The 22,222-nt window shown below is 38.9% G+C and overlaps 1 protein-coding gene across 3 annotated transcripts in view; it reads right to left on the bottom strand.

Annotated features, from left to right (window-relative positions):
• Col12a1 (collagen type XII alpha 1 chain) overlaps nucleotides 1–22,222 on the bottom strand; it is a 114,693-nt gene that overhangs the window by 27,387 nt on the left and 65,084 nt on the right. For all 3 annotated transcript variants that reach the window (XM_042281395.2, XM_006980038.4, XM_076576788.1), the window contains 17 exons: nucleotides 21,011–21,153; nucleotides 19,762–19,891; nucleotides 18,985–19,127; nucleotides 16,948–17,077; nucleotides 15,180–15,299; nucleotides 13,573–13,719; nucleotides 12,584–12,700; nucleotides 12,288–12,434; nucleotides 11,744–11,818; nucleotides 9,922–10,061; nucleotides 8,350–8,473; nucleotides 8,044–8,187; nucleotides 5,918–6,082; nucleotides 4,888–4,926; nucleotides 4,648–4,786; nucleotides 2,355–2,497; nucleotides 1,028–1,137 (listed from right to left, as the gene is read on the bottom strand). In XM_042281395.2, coding sequence (XP_042137329.1) covers nucleotides 1,028–1,137; nucleotides 2,355–2,497; nucleotides 4,648–4,786; nucleotides 4,888–4,926; nucleotides 5,918–6,082; nucleotides 8,044–8,187; nucleotides 8,350–8,473; nucleotides 9,922–10,061; nucleotides 11,744–11,818; nucleotides 12,288–12,434; nucleotides 12,584–12,700; nucleotides 13,573–13,719; nucleotides 15,180–15,299; nucleotides 16,948–17,077; nucleotides 18,985–19,127; nucleotides 19,762–19,891; nucleotides 21,011–21,153 — 2,156 coding nt within the window. The remainder of the gene's footprint in view (nucleotides 1–1,027; nucleotides 1,138–2,354; nucleotides 2,498–4,647; nucleotides 4,787–4,887; nucleotides 4,927–5,917; nucleotides 6,083–8,043; nucleotides 8,188–8,349; nucleotides 8,474–9,921; nucleotides 10,062–11,743; nucleotides 11,819–12,287; nucleotides 12,435–12,583; nucleotides 12,701–13,572; nucleotides 13,720–15,179; nucleotides 15,300–16,947; nucleotides 17,078–18,984; nucleotides 19,128–19,761; nucleotides 19,892–21,010; nucleotides 21,154–22,222) is intronic.

The raw sequence follows: 22,222 nt of genomic DNA, 5'->3' as shown, positions 1-22,222 counted from the left end.
TGTTAACACAATCCAATATGTGAAAAACAGCATTAAAAATGTATTCCTAAACTAGACTGTTCCTTTTGTTTCTGACACATCCACTCTCATTACTGTTCTTTGTCAACTGATTGTTCTTTAGAAACCTGAAAGTTTCAATAATTCTCTAGATGCTGACAAAAACTGAAGATCTCCAAGAATAAAAAACCATCTCAAATATATCTTAGAACTTTAATGTGGTTATTTAGAAAACTCCATAATAAGGAATTGGTGTTTTTGACTGTGTGTTCATGTAATAATTTATTACACATTTATCTTAATTATTTTATCAGTTATTGTGAATTATTGAACTTAAAAATGTTTGTTCTACAGTTTGCTTGCATGCTTGTACCATTTTATAGGCAAGCAAGCTAAAGAAAGTGCCTGCACTCTATAAAATGATAACATGACCGATTAAAATATAATCCATTAAATTATTAAGCTCCTCAAAATAAATGACAAAAAAGGTTTACAGTAAAGTGGTAAGTAGGGGGGGCTAGAAAGGTGGCTTAATGGTTAGGAGCACTTGTTGCTCTTCCAGAGGACCTGAATTTAGTTCCTAGCTCTCAGGTCAAGTGGCACACAACTGCCTGTAACTCCCACTCCAGGGGGATCCAATGCCCTCTTCTGGACTCCAAGTACAGCCTTAGACATATGGCATATTCTCACACAGATAAACACACATACACATAAATGTCAATAAGTCTTAAATTGAAAAAATGAGAAGCAAAAAAATGTGAGCTTAATTACATATAAACATATATATAATTGTTAATTCAAACTTTGAAAGATACAGTGAAAATATATCAAAATGCTAATGGCAGTTACTGTCTTATTTAAGTTTTATCTTTTGAAGTAATCAAATTATTTAAAATAAATGTTTGGTTGTAAAAGACACAGCTAGAATTCTAATTTAGTGTAACATTAAACACAATAAAATAATTAAGTTTTTTTTTTAAGCTCATATTCTTATTCTAAAAATAAGACTCAGATAATCTTACATTTTTACCTTATGAAAACTTCCATAAAATAGTGTCTTCACTTCATCTGTGTCAAATGTAACAGTTTGTACCTCTCCTCTTGTATCCTTATTAAAGAAAGATAGTGTCTTGCTAGAAGCTGCAATCGAGATAAGATCATTGTCAAAGTATATACATGGTGTGCTTCCTATTCAAAGTACACAAATAGCTCTTGTTGGAGAAATTGAAAAGAAGTTCACTATCTGCTAGGGAAGACGTCTTCTCTGGTACAATAGTGGCACAATTATGATGGAGTAACCAACCACTTTCTAATTGGATCTGTGGCTCACTCCATGGGAGGGCTTTCAGGCCTGGCACTGTATACCTAGACAGGATCCCACAGCTGAGGAAGCCATAGGCCAGCATCAGAGAGGGGTCTACTTCTATTCTTTGATGAAGGAACATGCTATCAGACTACCTTCTGAATACTCAGGTTCATAATGATGGATTTAGCTCTGCTTTCAGACTCATCAGAGAAGCTTCATACCCCTGCAGGCAGTGGTTAGAGTCTCACAACTAGATAAAGTGTCAATATCAAGCGATGGTGGAGTGCTCAGCCCTAAACAAGACATCTACCACTCCTTCCAAGACTCTAGGAACACTGAAGAAGAAGGGGCAAAAACAATGTAAAAAGAACTAAGATTCACTATATACTACAAAATTGTCAAAGAACAAATACGTTAATTTTTAAAAATAAATGAAAAAAAAGAAATAGAATTATTTCAATTGTGATAAGATGCCATTTGAGTGTTTGTTGACATGTTATTTGAAGTTTAAACAGTTTGGCTGTGGGTCTGCATCTGTTTCCATCAGTTGCTGGATGAAGCCTCTCTGATGAAAATTGGGCTAGGCACCAATCTATGCTCACAGTGACTGAACCCAACAACCAGGGAGCCTGCATGGGACTGACCTAGCCCTTTGCATATATGTTACAGTTGTGTAGCTTGGTCTTCTTGTGGGACTCCTAACAGTGGAAACAGGGGCTGTCTCTGACTCTTTTACTGACTTTTGAGACCCTACTCCTCATACTGGGTCACCTTTCCCAGTCTTAATACATGGGGAGGTGCTTAATCTTACTGCAACTTGATATGCCATGTTTTGTTGATGATATTCATGGGACACCTGCCCTTTCTTAAGCAGAAACAGAGGAGGAGTGAATTGGAGAGTAAGAACAGAGGTAGTGGGGGAAGGATTAGGAGGAGAGCAGAGAGGAGAAACTGGTCAGGATGTAAAACAAATAAATAAATAAATTTATTTTTAAAAAATAAAGAAAAAAGGAATTATACATAGGCCTTAACATAGGACAAAGTCCCTTACGGTCTGCAATCACTCCGACTTGGGGCCGGTAGTCTCTGTCTGTAATTTGCCAAATTGCAAAGGGGTCACTGGGAGTTTCTGGAAGAAGTCTAAACAATAATATGATCGTGTATGAAGGAGGGAGTCCATTTGGATGGAGTTCTCTGTTGGATAGAGAAAAATAAATAAATAAATGGGATTATTCATCAGAAAGAGACCATCTTAAACTTTAACACGAGAATCTATTATAGGTAGTATTAAAATCTAATTATAGTCATCAGTCCTTAAAACAGAGAGAAAAAAACCTTGTGAAATACATCAAAGGAACAAACACTTAATAGATTACTTATAATTTGATCATGTCACAAAAGTGTGGAAAATTAGCACTAAACAGCCTTTAATCTTCCTATCCATAACTAATTTTTTCTAGATACATGGAAGTATTCATTTTCAGGTAACAAACATTATGACTATAGATAAAATGTAAAGAGAGGGAATCTCACACAAATATACTTAATTTCTAGTGGCAGGGAAATGAATAAAATGGCTTTAAGTTTTAATTTCTCTCTTGTTCACACAATGTTCCTACACTTCTAAATTCATCCCTTAAAATCCAATAAACTTACAAATACCCCAAAACAAGACCAATTGTACATGTTTAGGCCATGTACATATGCAAACAATTAGTAATGAAACAGGGATGTGATTCAACTAGACAGAAATGAGTTTTGGCTCTAAAGACGTGAGACAAATATTTCCATCTCTTGTGTCCTTCTAGCATTGAATAAACCATTGTTCTGGAAGAATGCTTGAAATAGAATTAATGCTTTTCTGTCTGATACTACATAATCCTTTCTCCCTGGAGGCAGGACAAGAGCCTAGAGAGTGACTCCTGGGAATAAAGGAGCTGTTCCTCTGCAAGCTTAGGCAGAGGGCACAGGATTTCTCTGGAGGCTCCATGTCCTAATGCAGTATCACTAACACATCCTAGGGTGTGATGCATTCTTGCTCCTTGGGCATAAACTGAGAAAGCTAACATGATGCCTTTTATGTGTTTAAGAGCTATATTTTCATGTTCCTAGTTAAAAATACTGATTCTAATTTTTTTCCTGTATCACCCCCATCTCTCTCATTTAGCCCATTTTTCTCCTTCCTTGGCGAAACAAGAAAAATCTAATTACATTTATTCTTCTTTCCTTCAAGTCAAAAGTTGTGACTTCTGTAGCAACAATAGGCCACCATCATTTAAACTCACATCTTGAGGTGACTGAAAAAGTTAAATACAGAGTAATACTGTCCACTGGAAAACCATTATAACTAAATATAAAAGACTTAGGAATAAGCTGGGTGGTGGTGGCGCACGCCTTTAATCCCAGCACTCGGGAGGCAGAGGCAGGCAGATCTCTATGAGTTCGAGGCCAGCCTGGGTTATCAAGTGTGAGTTCCAGGAAAGGCGCATAGCTACACAGAGAAACCCTGTCTCAAAAAAAAGACTTAGGAATATAAAAGATTGAGGAATTTACAATGGGTCAAACCACACTATGTGCTCCTCCTTAAAACAAATTAGCTTTGGTTTTAGAATTAGCTTTCCATTGGCTTTCCCGATGCATTTCAAATTTCAGACATTATTTTCTGACACTCCCCCTTCCTAACTTTCTTAAAGTTTTATTTCTTCTTGTGCTTTTCTTCCCTGGACTTAGCAAACACATATTTTTCAACATAAAACACTTTTCACTTTAATGACTAAAAAATATTAATGTCTGTTATCATACCCAGGTGCAAACTTTCATGAAATAAAATACATCTACAGCTACCCAACAGATTGCTAGAGGATATGCCAATAAAAACTACCCTCAGCCTGCCTGATTGTGGCCAAGCCCTTCGTTTTCTAAGGTCTGAAACACGAGATAGAACGTCTGCTCTCATTTCTCACTTATTCCACCCAGCCCTTCGGCACCACAGGGGTGAAATGTTCAAAATAATAAACGGCCTTCCTGTTTTAACAGCCTCCCTTTAGAAGAAGGGAGTAAACTAAAACCCTAGCCTTCAATTAAAGAGTGTGTTATCCATCCGGCTGTTACCAGGCTGAGAGGTTTGGGTCTGGGAATAATGAGGCTTGGGAGCCAGTTTTCTGTGTACAAGCTGCTACAGAACCCTAGGAATATAATTAACCTGTGTTTAGGAAAGCACAATAGATTATCCATAAGGAGTTTTCTGGCACTTCTTAAGTTCCAAGATTATAGAAAATCAACAGCAATTCCAAGAGCCTCTTGTCCACTCCAAGAAAAGGGGAGCCCCCTGTTTTTACACTTACGCTGTTGGCTGATTGATGAAGGCATTCTTCTGAAGCCTGTAGGCTGAATAGCTGGGGAAAGACCCTGATTCCAAAGAAACTCCTTGGACAGAAGCAAAGTTCTTTTCTGTCAGATTGTAAGCTTCAAGCATCTTAAAGCCTTGACATCAAAGAAGATTTAAATGAGTACATTTCAGTTATGTTATTGGGAATATCTTGAAATCTTGAAATAAATTAGCAGAAGGGTATACCAATGCTTACCTGGTGAGGTGTAGCCATCCAGATAGATGAGAGGACAACCTGGAACATGAATGTTCTTTAAGTATGAGTCACCAACATAATTTAAATGGATGCACAGAAAGTAGCAATTCATGTATACAAAGCAGAGTTTTTCATTTTAATGTACTATTTATTACTAAACATAATACACACATAAGTATAGCCCTGCCTAGGCTTAGTGCTCTAAACTGTTCACATAATTGTCTCCATCACCTAATACCACAAGAACTGTTGCTGATGGTTAAGGGGAAGAAAAACTGATTTAATCTACCTTTAGCACCTGTAGTTCAAAATTGAACTTGAAATTTTAACATTAAAAAAAAAAATCCTGGGGTTGGAGAGAGATGGCCCAGTGGTTGAAAGCACTGAGTGTTCTTCCAGGGGACCAGGGTTTGATTCCCAGCACCCACATGGCAGCTCACAACTGTCTGTAACTACAGTTCCAGGGGACCCGACACCTTTACACAGGCAAAACAACAATGCACATTAAATAAATTAATTAAATTAACAAAACAAAACCCTAAGCCTGAACTAAGAACAAGGCTCAGTGATAGAGTACTGGCCTAGTGTATGCTAGACCAGTGACCCTAGATTCAATATCTAGCACTACAAAGAAAAAAAAAACAAATAAACAAAGGGGAAAGGCTGGATTTCTTATTGTTCTCTTGGAGCACAAGCCAGCAAGAGACCAGTTGATTACAAACAGGAAACCACTTTACTGAAATTCTCCTAAATACACAATTCAAAGCTGAAGGCATTGGGCTAGTAGGAAAGGGATGTATTAAAATGACTTGTTTCCATGTGGGGGATATTATATCTTCAAGGCTAAAAATGGACTTCGGGCAAGCACACATTTAGACTAATCTCAAAAGAGCAATGAATGATTCATCAGTTTCAAGTGATTTCCCAGAATCTATTTATGTCCTGGGCTTGATCCCACACAGTATGGAAAACTGCCTATAAGTAGTCATTTCACAAATGAGGTCATGGCTCTGTGCTGACCATGACTTACTTGAAGTGGCAGTTTCACAAACAAATGTGATAAGATTGTCCTCGATCTTCTCAAAAGATTCGAAGTCATCCACAATGAACACATGCCTTTCGCTGGGCTTGCTGGCAATGTTGGCGAGTTCACTGTAGTCCACATCGGCCACACCAACAACGAATACGCTGAACCCTGCAAAGTCCCATTGACAAGGGAATCACATATCCTCTTTCCATCATTTATTATTTGAGCAATCAAGAATGAAAGCATCAGAAATCATGCTGTATTTTCTCAACATGGACAGCAAGTACTTTTTTTGGCACAAACTCCCTCTAAGAGAAGAATATGTACTCGTAAATGAACATACACCTCTTCACGGTCATTCTATTTTCTGGATTATAAAATTCAATGCATTAGAAATGACACCCCAGCTGGGTCTTGCCTCAACTGACTGTACCAGGCTTTGCTGTCCCCTCATGGGAGAACTTACCCTTTTGGAAGAGGGGATGAGGAATGGGTCAGGGAGAGGTTAATGGGGGGAGCAGAGGAAGGATGAGAGGGGGATCTGTGGTTGGTATGTAAAATGAATTTAAATTTTTTTTAATTAAAGAAAAAGAAATGACACCCTAACAATTAAAATGTGGAAGTTTTAATACCAGAAGGACTGTACAGTACACATTATCTTCCACAGATCCACAATTCAAACACACAAGTTCAACAGCTCTATTGGATTCCATTAACCACTCAAATGCAGAATGGGCTGTTTTAAATTTGAATTCTTGAACCTGATTTTTCTTTTCATCAAACTTGGGCACAGTGGTAGCACTCTGACCACCTTTAAATACTACAGCACTTTCTGGAAACAAACATTCTACTATTTAAGCAAATATAAGTAAAGTTTTCATTCTAAATGCTTAACTTGACATCGTAAGAAACAGGCTCTCTAAGGACTAAGATATTCACAGACACAAACACTCATTTTTTCTTCATGGTTGAACAAAATTCCTTGTATTCGGATATCACATTTTGCCATCAGTTTGTTTGTTCTATCAAGGAAGGTAGCCAAGGCTCAGACTGAGAAATGCTACACAGTCTCTCAAGAGCAGATCCTAGCTTCTAGTTTGTACATATGCGTAGTCACATGTCCTGAGTGTAGATAGAGGCTAATAACTAGACAAGAACCCATGAGAAGAGAAAAATAAGCCTTAAGGGAGGGGGTAGAGAGAATAATAGAACACATGTCACAGGAGAATAGATGGAGGAATACCAGGGGTGGAAGGGAACAAACAGGGATGAACGTGCAAGGAGATGGCAGAGAAAAGCAGGTTGGAAAGGAGCAGCCAAATTAAATGTGTATGAAAATTCCATAAGGGAAATTATTTATTTTATATGATAATTTTAAACTAAAGCTGAAAGAAAGTGGAACGACTTCACACCAAGTGTGGCTTACAATCTCAGCCAAATAATTGTATGAGCTGATGCCAACTTCTGTGTAACCAAGTTCTCCACTGTTGAGTGTAGCAGATGGTGCACAGCATAGAATACTTCCCCAAACACGCTCACCTGAGGCCTTGCTTGGGGCAATGGCAGAAGAGACAATGTAATACAAATCCTAGAAAGGCCTGCTCTTATCTCTAATAAGTTTGAACAACGAATCAACAGACATGTTATCAAGGGACTCTTAGGATGTCGGGTTACCAAAATCAGCCCCAACACCATCTCTCTGAGACCTCATACTTCTTATTTGCAGTATGTCTTTTCTCAATCTGCATTCAGTCTGTACCTGCAAGGACAAGCTATGGCAGAGGAATCCTATGGCTTTCCTTGCACAGGAACCAGTATCAAGATTCATCTTCAATATAGCAAGAAGCCTTGCCTAGGGTTATTCCATTATCATAGTTTCCTGTCGTCTTCCACCCTCCGTGGGGAGATTCAGTTGACAACCCTGAATCACGTCTCATGCAAAGAATACATGCTATTTTTATGGAATTACCAATTAATTCCATAATTAAATACAAATTAACATTATAATTATGAAGTACACTATATAACAAAATAATAGAGTAAAATTGGCAGTTTGGGTCTTTTATATTCACTCTTGCATACTTAAAACTTAAAGTATTCTATGCCATGAAATCCATGCCTGTGCTTACCTGACTGCTGGATGACAAAGGCAGCCTTCTTCACCTCATCCTGTGACCGGCCATCTGTGACCACAACCAGCACCTTTGGGACATTCTTCCTCATGCCGCTCTCCCAGGTCAAGACCTTCTCCTTGATAAACGTGAGGGCCTTGCCTGCAGAGTGGGGTAGGAGTGCTTTAGTGTCACCTCAGCGAGAGCTAGCCATTGGCCATGGCCGGGTGATAGGGGGATGACATCAGGAGGAGAGGATAGCTGACTTCCATCATCCTGTCAACCCTAGGAAGAGGAGGCTGCCCCAGTGCTGCCCCACTGTACCTGTTCTTGTGTTTCCTCCTCTGTACCGAATGTTCTGGAGAGCTCCAAGGGCTAGAGCCTTATCGTTGTATGTGTTCAGCTTGAACTCAGACTTGACCTCATCACTGTACTGCACAAAGGAAACCTGAAAGGAAATACATTTAGAGACAAGTGTTGGTTACCCAGTTTGATCTTAGTCTTTCAGTGGTTGCTCCAGTGGCAAAGTGGAGACTTAAGGGTCTTGGACTTAACAAGATATTTTAACTCTTAATACTTAACACTGTAACTGTGACTGCTGTGGTCTCACTGCCTTCTCTAGTTTCCAGTCTCCAATGAAACTGCAATCATTTACATTAATGCCAAAATATTCATAGGAGCTCTTCTCGAAAATGTTAGAAGAGATGAGTCAAGCAGGGTAATAGTGATATCCCAGTGTCGGAAACCAGAGCACACCATCATGACTCATGAACAGTTGGCTCTCAGACACCTACACCTTCTCATGGACCTCACTTGTTCTTCATAGCAAATAAAAATGTCATAGTATGATCATAATCTCTACTCATGACAAACTTAGTAGCAGTGTGATTTACTAGAAAATGTGATTTAGTGGTGTGTAGTCAAGATTCACCAGGCTTGTATCCTAATTCTGTCCAACAATAGCTATGCAATATTGGACAATCCCTACTTTTCTGGACTTTGGTTTTCTTATCAACAAAATCAAGATAATTATATTTACCTTGTAGGATTGTTTTAAGGATTGGTAATCATTTATTTGAGCAAAATTAATAAAATGGAATAGCTGTTGTTTATAGAAGTACAAGAAATAGCTAATAATAGCTTGGGTGACATTCTCAAAGGAGTTTGGAAGATCACTTCAAAGAGTTTAGAGCCACTGAGTGAGCATGTTTAGCTGTTCATGGGTATGCTGGAAACAGTGGAAGAGGATCTTGGTTTTGTGGCAGGTTACTATAAAATGACTAATTACTCTTTGAGGCTTCTTGTGGAAACATAAACTTCTCTAAGCTCCTACTCTAGTACAAAAGAAAATACATTGAAAGTGAGTCCATAGTAATATAATTGGTAATTACCAACTTAGAAAAACAAACTATCCTTTGGGTCACTAATGGACATTCTTCTGGCTGGGATAATGTATGCGATGTAATAGTAGAGCAGACTCACACCCTTTCCAACCACTGTTCTCATGTTAAGGGCATGACATGACAATGCATTTAATGTGCAGAACTTTGGATGACCTTCCACGGAATGTGCTTTGTTGGAAGTTTCAAGTAGGATATTAGAGTTAGAATCTCCTAAATTCTCCAACAGGAATATCATCTAGACAAAGAGGAAAGCTAAAGGAATATTTGCTTTACTATTTGTTTATCCCAAGCACCAAATTCCTTCCCAAAGACACAAGTAATGGATGTAGCAAACCATAAAGGTAAAAAGACAGAGTTATTGAGGAAATTGCTTTCTACTTTAATAGAGTTGAAAGAAAATAGTATACATGACAAATAAGAAAAGAGTAGACACTACTAATAATAAAATAATGGGACACTACAAACAAGTCTTCACTGGTGATGCAACACTCACCTGAATCCCACCAGGGTTGACTTCATCAAAGGCCCCCACAGTATTAAAGATAAATTTTACAACTTTGTTAAAATTGTCATCTCCAATACTCCAGGAGGCGTCTGTCAAGAACACAATATCTGCCTTGGCCCCTTTGCACACTGAAAAAAAAAAAAAGGGAAAATCCAAATCTCCTTAATTTTCTCATCACTTGGCACTACGTAATTGAAAACCATATAAAACCTCACTACTCAAATGGTGCAAATGTACAATAAAGTTGAAAAGCCTTTATCTAAGTGACCCTTAGTTTTGGCTCTGGGATACAGTGATTAGATTCATTATGCAATGATGTCATCGTGTCACATGCAATTCTTCAAGCTGCTTCAAACAATAAATGAAGGGAATCAAATGAAATGCAATAATATCCTAAACTAAATGAAGGCCATCCGTGGGTCTGGAGATTTTTCAATATAATTATCAAATATTGAGCACAAAATAAAATGTTGTCTTTACTTTCAAATTAGAGCATCAGAACCATAAGTGGGGAAAGAAGGAAGAAAAAGATAAAATCTTAAATTGGACTCATTTTGGACTTGCAACCTTAAAAAACCAAGTTCTAAGGCAATGTTCAGAAAAATTTAGTTAATCCAAACTTAGCATATAAAGTCTAACTTCAAGGGCAAGTTGGAAAGTAAATGATGGGTTGTGGATGGTAATAAATGTGTGAATGGAGCTCCAACCTCTGTTACAAATGCACCTATCTGGTCATGAGAGTGATAGATGGGGAGAAGGGTAGGGACCAGGAGTCGATGGTAACTGTGCTTTCTACTCCATGTGCTGTGAATCCAAGATGTCCCTGGGAAACAAAGCTATCTCTTTAAAAACTTAACATGTCTGAAGCCACGATTTTTTCAACAGTCTAATTTGAAGAGAGCCCTTATTTTACCCTTTAAATATTACACCTTAATGTTTTTTGTTTCATTTGCTTTTTTTGGTTTTTCAAGACAGGGTTTTCTGTATAGCCCTGGTTGTTCTGAAACTCATTCTATAGACCAAGCTGGCCTCAAGCTCACAGAGATCTGCCTGCCTCTACCTCCTGAGTGCTGGGATTAAAGGCATGTGCCACCACACCCAGCTTTAAGCTTAATTTAATTTTAGTTTATAGCAGTTTTAATAACTGTCCAACCAAGTAGATCCTTATAATATGGGGAAAAAACGCTTTGAAAAATTTACATGTTTTCTAAAAACCAAAATGTGGGAAAAGAATAAACCAGCAATTATTTTGCCTGAACTGAACTTGATGCAACACTAAAAAAAAGCAAAGAAAATGCCCCCAAATTACTGAGACAGCAGCGTTAATAGCTCAGTGTGTTTTTACCAGTTCACTGCAGCTGACAATTGAGTCTCAGATTTTGATGAATGGAAATATTTTTAGCTTTGTGTCATCTGGGGCTCTTCTCAGTTCAGAAGCCAGGAATTCTGAAGTCAAAGGCCTAAGTGATTAGGTTTCAGATATAGCCCAAAAGAATCACAGCTCCTGCTGATGCCGGCAGTAGGCAGAGGAAAGGGGCCCCAGTGTGGCTGTGGAAGATGGGAGGTCCTGTTAGATCTTCTGCTAAGAAACTGAGTCCCAGCGAAAGGCCTGGGTTAGTTTATGACTGATTTGATTCACCCCAAAACGTGCCTAGAAAAGAGGAACAAGGTACTGGCAATCGTGTTTTCCTCTGTAAAATTTCCTCAGCAGAAACAGGATCCAAGTGTTCTGAATCAGTTGTAGGTTGTGTGTATATGGCACAATTCTAGGATCCCTACAGGCTGACTTTTTAAGGTGAGCTTCACTTACCATCCCGAGCAGGTGGAATAGTGGGAGGAGGAGAAGGCGTGGGTGGTTCTGTAGGAGCTTCTGTCGGTTTTACAGCTAGAATTCCAAAGGCATAGTTAGAAAAATGTAACACGCGCACATTCCCTATCCCACAAGGAAAGGGGTACTTCAACCCTTTAAGAATCAAGACTTAGAAAGCAGAGGTCCGGCCCACTGGCAATGACGAAGGGTGATTCCGTTCCTGCTAGAGTCTGTATCCCCAGTCAGCTCTCAGATCAACTACGCTACAGAAAGCAGAGGTTCAGAGGGAGGACCTGGGACCTTCAGAGAAGCCCCATGAGTAATGTGTTCACCTGCTCACTATCGTCAGAGCCATCTCTCCTTTCCGAAGCCCTTTCCTTAAAACACCACCAATAAAGACAGTTGCTACAGACAAAGGTCCTGAACCAGCCACATGTTCTGCTTCTGGGAACCATCATCCTAGTATCGCTACCCCCAGGGAGGAAGGGCCTGCACAGGTATCAGTATGCCTCTCATTCTACTCTCCAGGTGACTCAAAGCTTACTGGTCTGTTCCTTGATGGGGACGCCCGGCCCCTCCAGATTTGGTGTCTGCACAAAAACAGTAACGCCATACTCAGCCTCTGGGGAGAGGCCGGTGAAGCAGTGGCTGGTTTCTGATCCTCGCACTGTGATTTCTTGTCCTCTGGTTCCTGGTTGTGACAACAGGGGGGAATGCAAGGGTTATCATCCATTATCTCTAAGGCCATGTTCCATGATGGTTTGTCAACAAACAAACCCTACAGGGCTGCAGGGTGAGATGTTTCGACCCCAGGCTCAGTCTGTTTTCTTGTACACGTACCATCTGCAGGACTCAGTTTCAGCCTGTAGGAAGTAGCTGCCCGGTGAGGTGACCATTTGACACAGAACGTATCCCATCCAACCTGGTAAGTTTTCAGATCTGTCACGTTTAAGTACACTACAGAAGAAAAAAATAAATTCATTTTGTATACTAAAGGGGAAAAAAAGCATACTCTTCACTGTAATACAATGTTCAAGTATCCACAATAAAAGAAAATGAAAATAAATGCTTGATATCTCATAGTGTCTTGTTATAAGAGACTTACATCAAACATATATGAAAATGTAGCAGAGACAAAATCATTCATCAGTGATTTTCTTTTTTCTTTTTTCCTTGAGACAGAGTCTCACTACATAGCTCTTGCTGTCCTAGAATTTAGTATATAGACCAGGCTGACTGGTCAAACTCAGAGAGATCTCCCTGCCTCTGCCTCCCAAGTGCTGGGATTAAAGGCCTGCGCTACTGTATCTGGCTTCCATCAGTAATTTTCAAGAAAAAGAAACATATAGGCCCTAAAAATTATGTGTCATTTACAAAAAACAATAAACTTTTCTGAAATACTAGCTGTTACTATAATACTTATTAAAAAATTTGGGGACAATAAAACCTGAGGGACAAATCACTGATTTGGTATTTCTATGAGATTATATCAACAAATGCAAGTGATACATATGTTAACATCCAATGTCAAAAAAGGAAGTAACACAACTATACACACTTAAATAACATTGATAACTTTAATATTTTAAATATCAAAATAGAATACTCTGTATCAAATAAATATCACTTCCTCCTCCTATATACATGCATATAATCTACTAAGTTGCTTAGAGATTTATATAGATGTTTTGTTTAACTAAACACAAAATGGTCTACCAATGTCATACTGCAGAAAACATGTACATTAGGGAAAAGTAAAATTCCAAAAAGATGGCCTGGAAAGTTTTACTCCACCATTTCTTATAATCACAAAGTGATGCACAACTCACATGTGGTGCCTTGATCTGTGAGGGGAATACTGAGTCCAGAGTCATACTGAGCATAAACACTGACATCATAGGTAGTGCTGGGATTGAGATTGTGTAATGTGTATGATGTCACTTCTCCAACAAAGGCTTCCATGGGCTCATTGGAACCTTTAATAACAACAAAAGGACACAGAATTACATAATCCCTAGCTTCAGTTTTTGCTCAAAATTAAAGATATTAACTAGAAAAATCAAATGGTAGAATTTTAACACATGAATTCCAATAGTCCTTTGGGCACATTTTACTGTAGAGGCGCCACATTGTGCAGTGACTAGGAACCTGCAAGCAGTCTGAAGTCTTATCCTCAAAGCAGCGCACAGTATAGAGAATAAGGTCGGCATGGATCGGTGTCCCTTTAGTGAACCCATTCTCTCCTTTTTTTTTAAAAGCCTTGCTTTTCCAGCCAGAATAGTGTTTTCCACAGACCACAGACTCAGCTAACATTTATATTTGTTGTAGTGATGATATAAGAACATCTATCTTGGACCACATTCCACATTTATTGTTTACTGGAGGCCCTCAATTATCAAAGCCCCTTCACACTTCGGGTTCTCTGTATGTCTCTGGAACAGGTTCACATTTACTTTCTCCCCTTTGCATTGTTCACAGTCTCCCAGGGCACACGAAAGATGTCCAAGGAAACTGGACACAGACAGATAGAATATACAAAGACATCAAATCGTTTTTTCAAGGTGATGGTGATTTAGCTGATAATCTCACTGGGGAATTGAAAGCAAGCCTGAACAAACCACAATGCATAAAACCTATGCCTCAAATGGAATAAATTTTTAGTGGGAAATTTACATAAGGAAAATATACACGTTTACATGGGCTTAGTATTCATTATTTCATGATCATAACAACATAGATGATGCCTGAATATAAGCATCTTCAATCTGTTCAACTTTGTGTACTAGATAAAAAAATTTTCTCTTTTATATATAATATTTGTATTAATTCTTTGAGAATTTCACCCAACGTATTTTGATTGTACTCATTTCCACTCTTCCCCCAACTCCTCCCAGATCTACCTCTACTACTCCACCCTCTCCAAACACTGTGTATTCTTTTTGGTTTAGTAGCCTACTAAATCAAATTATTTGTGCTGACTACATACTCTAAAGTGTGGGGCCATCCATTGGAGAATGGCCACAGATCAAGATTTTCAATTGTAAAAATTGCCTCATACACACCCAGAGTAATCATGATACTTTTTTTTCCTTTTATTTTATTTTACAATACCATTCAGTTCTACATATCAGCCACGGATTCCCTTGTTCTCCCCCCTTCCTGCCCCCCTCCCCTTCCCCCCAACCCACTCCCCATTCCCACCTCCTCCAGGGCAAAGCCTCCCCCGAGAACTGAGATTGACCTGGTAGACTCAGTCCAGGCAGGTTCATGATACTTCAGGCTGATGACTTAAAGACTGTTTCTGGAAATGGTGCCTCTACTATAAAAGGTCTTGATGTGTTTACAGGAGAATCCAATAGTCGGGAGTGAAATAGGATACCATCAAAGGCAAATAACTTACCAACATATTCCTATTATAATAAATGTGATTCCTTACCCACTGGCTTGTACACAATTTTATATCCAAGAACTGGTGAGGGTGAAGGGTCCCAGGATACTCTGAACCTTGTATACCATTCATCAGAGATGTGTATGTTCTGAGGAGGAAGCAATCCCACTGAAAACAAACATTGGCAAACATCACTGCCTTGTTAGGACATCTCTTCAAGAACAGATTAATTTCTAATAGCCTATAGTTTCTTTATTCGGAAAATAATTAAAAAGCCATTGTCAAGTTCCAAAAAAAACTTAGCAGTTTTTCAAATTCAAACAGCAATTCAAATGGACTCTAAAATGGATGATGTTCAGAAGATCTCAGTAGCAAGGTCCAGGGGTGGTGTGCAATAAGGCTCAAAATTGAAAACAATTAAAGAGGTCTCAGAATCTTCTTTACAAACCACAAACAGTATTAGAACCAGAGGGTACATTAGAGACTATCTGGTAGATACTTCCTTACATAAATAAGACATAATATTCACAAAAGACCAGCAAAAGAGTGACTAAAGTCACAGTCTGTCCCTACCCTCCCTGTCCACCACACAGCCTGGAGTCTCAGTCAGCCAGAGGTTTTGCCCTAAACCTATAATCTTACCCAAAATGTGTAACTTGGAAAATCAGTGCTGTTTAGGTGGTATTCTACACAGCCATTGAGTTATTGCCCACTGCATTAAAGAAATTACTAATCCAATGTGAAAACTTTGTTTCCATGAGGGAAATTAGACATGGCTTTGGCCCTTCCTAGAGAATTCAAAGTTTATTTAACATTTTGGTAAGCCCAAAATTCTGGAGTACTCCATTTTCCCCAGAAAGTTATCAAAATATATTTTAAATATGAGAAAGTAGAAAAGTGGGTTGCTAAGCTAGAAACATCTAGTCACTAGAGCATCTGTAAATAACACAGATTTCCAGGCTGTAGACACGGACTTGAATCAACTCTAGTCAGTTTTTCTGTTAGACATGTCCCAGTGTTACTCTTCACAAGTTCTCTGATGTGGTCAAGAACATTTAAACCCCAAAAGACTTTGAACGATGTAACTAAGTAGATTTTCTCAATGGAGTAAGAACACACGATGTTGGTATTTACAGAGCTGGAGTCCAGCCTGCTTTGTGGGAACCAGTGGCTTCTCAACCTTAGCTGTTTGCACATCAGAAGAGCCACAGGCCACACCTCGGGCCGAGTGCATTGGCTCCCCCATAAGAGGCTCCCAAGTAAGCACTTTTTAAAAAGGTTTTCAGGTAAAAAAAAAAAAATTAGAGAATCTTTAAGCCTCATGAAATTGCCACCAATACAGAGTGGGCCAGAACACTGGTTACTCTCTGTAGATTATCTGAAGTGATAATTTTAAGCTACATTTTTAGGAAGATGATTCATAATCAGTTTGCTTCTTTATTTGTGCATTGGGACTCAATCATAACAGAGGATGTCTAGCTGGCACTACATTAAGTTACAACGACAGCCTTGCCTGACACCATGCATTCGTTACTCAGAGCACACTATAAAGAAAAATAAAACGATCTCAAGCAAAGGGAAATATGCAGATCCTTGTCACCCTCTTTCTCCTCTTATTATACTTTTTAAAAGTTAAATAAATTATACCCTCATGTCATCATTGTAACAAAATTCAGTGTCTAACATAGACTATGATATGTGTTATTAATGTAGTAGATGAGATATACTGGTGAAGACAAAAATTCATAGTTTTAATGGTATAATAGCATTAAAGGCATGAGTACTTCAAAAAAGGAAAGATCATAAGCACACTGACCTGTCCTTCCATTTCCAGTTAGATGACCACCATCTCCATCCTCATAAATGGCAATGACAGTAATTTTATATGGAGTGTCAGGTTGCAGGGGCTGCAATATTACATTGTTTCTCCTGCCTGGGACTGTGGTCTGTAAGGAAAGTTTGATTATACATTTATTTCCAACAAGAAAAGACCTATGCTGTTTTTATATGGTCCCATAAACAAAACAAAAATGGATTCTTTATGCTTTCCTTTTCTTTCAAAATGCTCTGAGAAAGGCAAATTATCTACCCTGCCTCTACACAGCTTGGGAGAAGAGTTTAAGGCTGGACAGATCTGGGCTCAAATCCCAGCTCAGCCACTAAGCAGTCATGTAACTGAACATCGCTGGAGAAAAGTATGAACACTAAAGACAATAACACACATACCATCCCAGAGTGTATCACTGAGCCTACCACGTCTAATTTTGTCTGCCTCATCTTTCATCATAGCACATCATATTTCCAGGTAGAGGACATGCTGTGGACCAGGTACTGTCCATCAGCAAAAATGGACAGTTTTCTACTCTCAAGAATATTAGTTTAGCTGACACTAATTAAGTGTAGGATGGAAAAAGAGGAAATGGAAAATGTGTTCGACTCCCTCCTCAAAGATGAATGGACCAGTCATCTCTCAACCTTACTTCTAGTCTAGTACAAACACTGTAGCTAAGCCTCCTGGCCTGGAATCCCATAACGACAAACAGAGAAGTGCTAAAAGAAATTATATTTTCAATGTTTTCAGAAAGCATGGGAACATTTTTTCCCAGCAAGGAAGAAAAAACATTAAACATGAGTAGTAAAATAATTTATCTCATTTTGATTCTTAAAATTCTAATTGACAATTACCCATTTCTTTTTTTTTTTTTTTTTTTTTTTTTGTTTTTGTTTTTCGAGACAGGGTTTCTCTGTGTAGCTTTGCGCCTTTCCTGGAGCTCACTTGGTAGCCCAGGCTGGCCTCGAACTCACAGAGATCCGCCTGGCTCTGCCTCCCGAGTGCTGGGATTAAAGGCGTGCGCCACCAACGCCCGGCTTAATTACCCATTTCTTATTAACAAAACAGGACTTCGATTAAAGATTGCTGTGTATAAAACAGGAGATTCATATTTCTCCACATGAAGTAAGTGTATGGAAGAAGAAAGATTCTAAGAGGATACACATGATGAAAGGGCTGCAAACCACAAGTCTAACTACTTTATAGTCACCATTTGAGGTAATCTAGGAGCTTATCACAGAAACTAATCAGTAAATGTCAGTGTGCATGGTTTTCCAGCTATAATGAAACTCCAACTTGAAAGGCTAAATATGGTGGCCACAGGGTGGAGTGCTTGACTAACACACACAAGACCCTGGTTGATCCTCAGGACCACACAAAGGAAGAGGGAAAAACTTGAGCCTGTGTCTAGGGAGACACAATGCCACTGCAAAGAGTTTGGAGAGACTAGTGATATAAGTCACTGGGAGAGAGATGGTTTCTCATGTCCAAAGTCCTGAGTTCAACTCTTAGTCAAAGAACCAAGTAAAAAGGGGTAGAAGGAGGAAGGTAGGGAGAAATGGAGAAAGTCAGCTTAGAACTAATTCACAGGAGATTGCATATATTCCAAAGCAAGAGTGCAGAAAAAAAATGTGAGTTTAGAGAAAATGGAGACTGGGACTGAGATACTAAGGGGAGACCATGCAGAGGAATTAGACTTGATAAGTAAGGTTGGAATAATCCCATCATCTGAACATTAATTTGGATGTTACAGGTTAATATGTAGCATGTTATAGTAGACCTTTTAATGGAAGTAGGCAGTTACAAATATAAATAAAATCAGTCCTTATAATAGAAATGATTCCCAAATCATGTTGTCCCACATACTACATCAGAGAAAACTATGTAAACTCTGTCACACAAGATCCAATGGCTCAGTAATAGCTTAATTACTTAATTAATTCTTCTTAAGAAGTAGCTTAATCTCACCCTCCAATGAGGTGAAAAGATTTTTTAATGACAATAAATGGGTATTATACGTACATATTCGTCAATTGGATCGCCGACGGTAGGAGAGTAGATGATCCTGTATTGTTGAACTGGCCCATCAGCATGGTCCCAGGCTACAGAGAGGCTGTTGGTCGTCTCTCCAAAGACCCGTAGATTCCTTGGACCACTTCGTGGAACTAAAGAAAACACAGTTGGGTTTGCTGCTTGCCTGACAGCATTTCCCAGGTCAGTTTACAGAAAGTGCTTACAAGAGCTTCACCATTCGCGATGCTTACTGCCCTGTGATGCAGCACACATTCTTCTGTGGTTTTAATGTGGTATCACACAGCACAGCATGCTTCATGTCAGAGCTATAGTTACAAGCTGAGCTTTCAACAAAATAGAGCTTGGTTTGAGCCTAAATATGCAGACTGGGAAAGAAGGGGATCCTTTTAGGCACTGTAACATCCTCCATTTAATGAAATAGAGAGACTAAATCTTCACATTTCCAAAGTGCCTGTTTGGTGAGAAAACCCACTGCATTAAAAAGGAAGAGGGACCCAAAAAAAAAAAAAAAAAAAAAAAAGGAAAGCCTTCTTTCATTTAGAGCCCAGATTTTTTTTTAATGATGAAATTAAATTCATCCAGCGGAAGAGATGGTTGTGGACACGTAGCCTGAGCCTGAAATGTAAATGTGGGAAATCCCAGGCAGAATTACATGCAGAGGCTACTCTGCCCTACACAGAGTCCTTGACATCCCTCACTCACCACCCACCAACCACTCCTCACTCAACGACAAGAGATAAAGTGGAAAAGGGATTTTTGCCTCACGTGTTCGGCCCTGGCTGGGGCTGGGATTCCCCTCTCCATCTGAGTAGAGAGCCACAATGTTCACAGAATAGGGTGTGTCGGGAATCAGCCTCTCCAGATGCACCGTGCGGGTATTCCCTGGCACCACAATCTGAAGGAGAGAAAACACGCCAAAGTCTGTCTGACAGCCACCCAAATGCTTGCCAGGTCTTCAGTTAGTCAGCACAATAGTATTTATCGTGAAAGGCTGAGCCCAGGCACGTTAGAAGCCAAGTGTGCTCCTCTGCAAGATCTGCCTCTAGCACATTATTAGGTGCAAGTTATTCTCAGAAATGCCCTTATTTGCTTCTTATCTCCAATTTACATTCCTCGTAAAGACTTGTAAATGGAATATCTAGGATGCATATTTGCTCAGAGTAGATCCTGAATGTCACGTACATATGAGAGAAGGGATCCCATGCCAGTGCCAGAGAGATTTACTGTTAAGACAGAAATTTTGGATACGGGTAAAGTTGTGTGAATATGTCATATCAAATACAGGGGCATTAAAAATCAATGCTACTGCAGAATACGCTCATTGCTTATCACTTTCTTATCTTTGCTCACCATTGCTCCCTTTTATAGACTTGTCATTCCATAAATTTATTTCCCCTTCAGTGTTGTAATGCTATTATTATTCACATAAGTAATTTCTGATTTGTATGTTACTGGCCTACTCACAAAACAGAACTGGAATTTTTATCGGGACGATGACTACAAGTCTATAACCATATTATCCCAAACATGCCTGATTTCATCTGGTCTCAGAAGTTAAATAGTATGGCTAGCACTTGAATGAAATACTGAAGAGACACTGTAATTTGTAAGAACAATAAGGGTTCACTTAACATATATTCATAGCAAGGACATGTGAACTTTCCTAATGTATCTATTATTGAAAATTCTAGAAATGCTATGCATCTCTTATTATTGTTAACTCATAGCTAATTTGCATTTCCCCCAAGTTCTTTTCTGAGCAAACTTATAATTAATATACCTGTCTTAACTCATCAAACACATTAATTTAAATGTTATATACTAGCATATTTGTGGATTATATTCATAAAGGCTCCTAAATGTTGCTCAAACATGCAACTATAATAATCAGGAAGTATAATTATAACAGAGACACCAATAATTGGCTAGTTGTTCCTAGCCATTTGCTGTGGCAGAAGCCACAGCAGAATCTACAAGATTCTTTGCTGAGCTCTAAGATGATGAAATTACTTACAGATTCTGAGGGTCTTGTGCCAGCAACAGGAGAGTATACGATGCGGTACTGCTGTACCGGCCCTGGAGCAGGGTCCCAGCGGACATCAAGGCTGTTGGGTGTAGGGTTATACACTTGGATATTTCTTGCCAGTCCTCTCACCACTGAGGAAAGGAAAGCCAATGACTATTTCTCATGTCTGTTTATACATGTCAAGCTTTTCACCACTTTTCCACAAGTTACACTCTCTAATAGGATAAAATCCTATCCACTTTATGCTGCTATCTACACATGAAAGCACAATAAAACTCGCCCAACACAGAGTTAGTCAAAGTTAGCCTTTGCCAACATGGAGTCAATGTTGCTTTCAATAAAAAATAAGTGAGTATGAGCAATAGGATTGGGCTGGCCTTAAAAGGACGTGGGGCTAGGAAAAGGAAACAGAAAAGTGGCAGAGTTTCCAATAAAGTAATGGGGCCAGAGGAAAGATTTTATATAGCCTGCCTTCTGACCAACAGAAAGATATGGAGCCCATCAGATTCAGTCAGCTGCTTTCAGTCATTCATTCTTTCATTTATTCATTCCTGTCTTATTCAACACTAGCTATGGAATATCTTCTGTGGTTTAAACAAAAGACAAATGGAGAGACAAGTCAGTTCTCAATTAACTTCCACCAATAAAATTTAGAAAATTAAATCAGCATACTAACACCAAACTCTAGCTTAACCAACAGCATCATCTCTCTAGACCCCCGATCTTCCCCCCAAGGAAGCTACCCATGCTTGTTCCCCTTCGACCAGCTGCAAGTATGTTTTAAAAGTCAGGAAGATATTTATAAGTGTGCAAAAAAGACTAAGCAATATCCGAGAGAACAACAAAAGCATTTAAACTAATTTATCTACATTAATGGTGAATGAAAGCACACAGATTCTTAATACCAAAAGCACTTTGGCAGCAAACCAGAAAAATCCACAACCAAGTAATAAACAGGTTTCAACAACCTACACTATAAAACCCAATGACAAAACCAAGCTTCATTCAAACTTACAAGATGCAGAGCACAGCCCCATACATTTTTGTCAGTGAAAGAGAATAACCGAGATCACACAAGTATTAATATGATAAACGTTGATAGATTCTGAAACTATAATTTCAAAGTAATGCCATTTAAAGGTTACTTTATCCAACAGGTTAATAGTTGGTGTTGGAAATGTGAACTATAGGTCATTTTGA

Source organism: Peromyscus maniculatus, chromosome 7, assembly GCF_049852395.1.
Source record: "Peromyscus maniculatus bairdii isolate BWxNUB_F1_BW_parent chromosome 7, HU_Pman_BW_mat_3.1, whole genome shotgun sequence".
In the NCBI taxonomy this organism is placed as follows: Eukaryota; Metazoa; Chordata; class Mammalia; order Rodentia; family Cricetidae; genus Peromyscus; species Peromyscus maniculatus.
The sequence above is the reverse complement of the archived record's forward strand: the minus strand, read 5'-3'. Positions and strand labels throughout refer to the sequence as shown.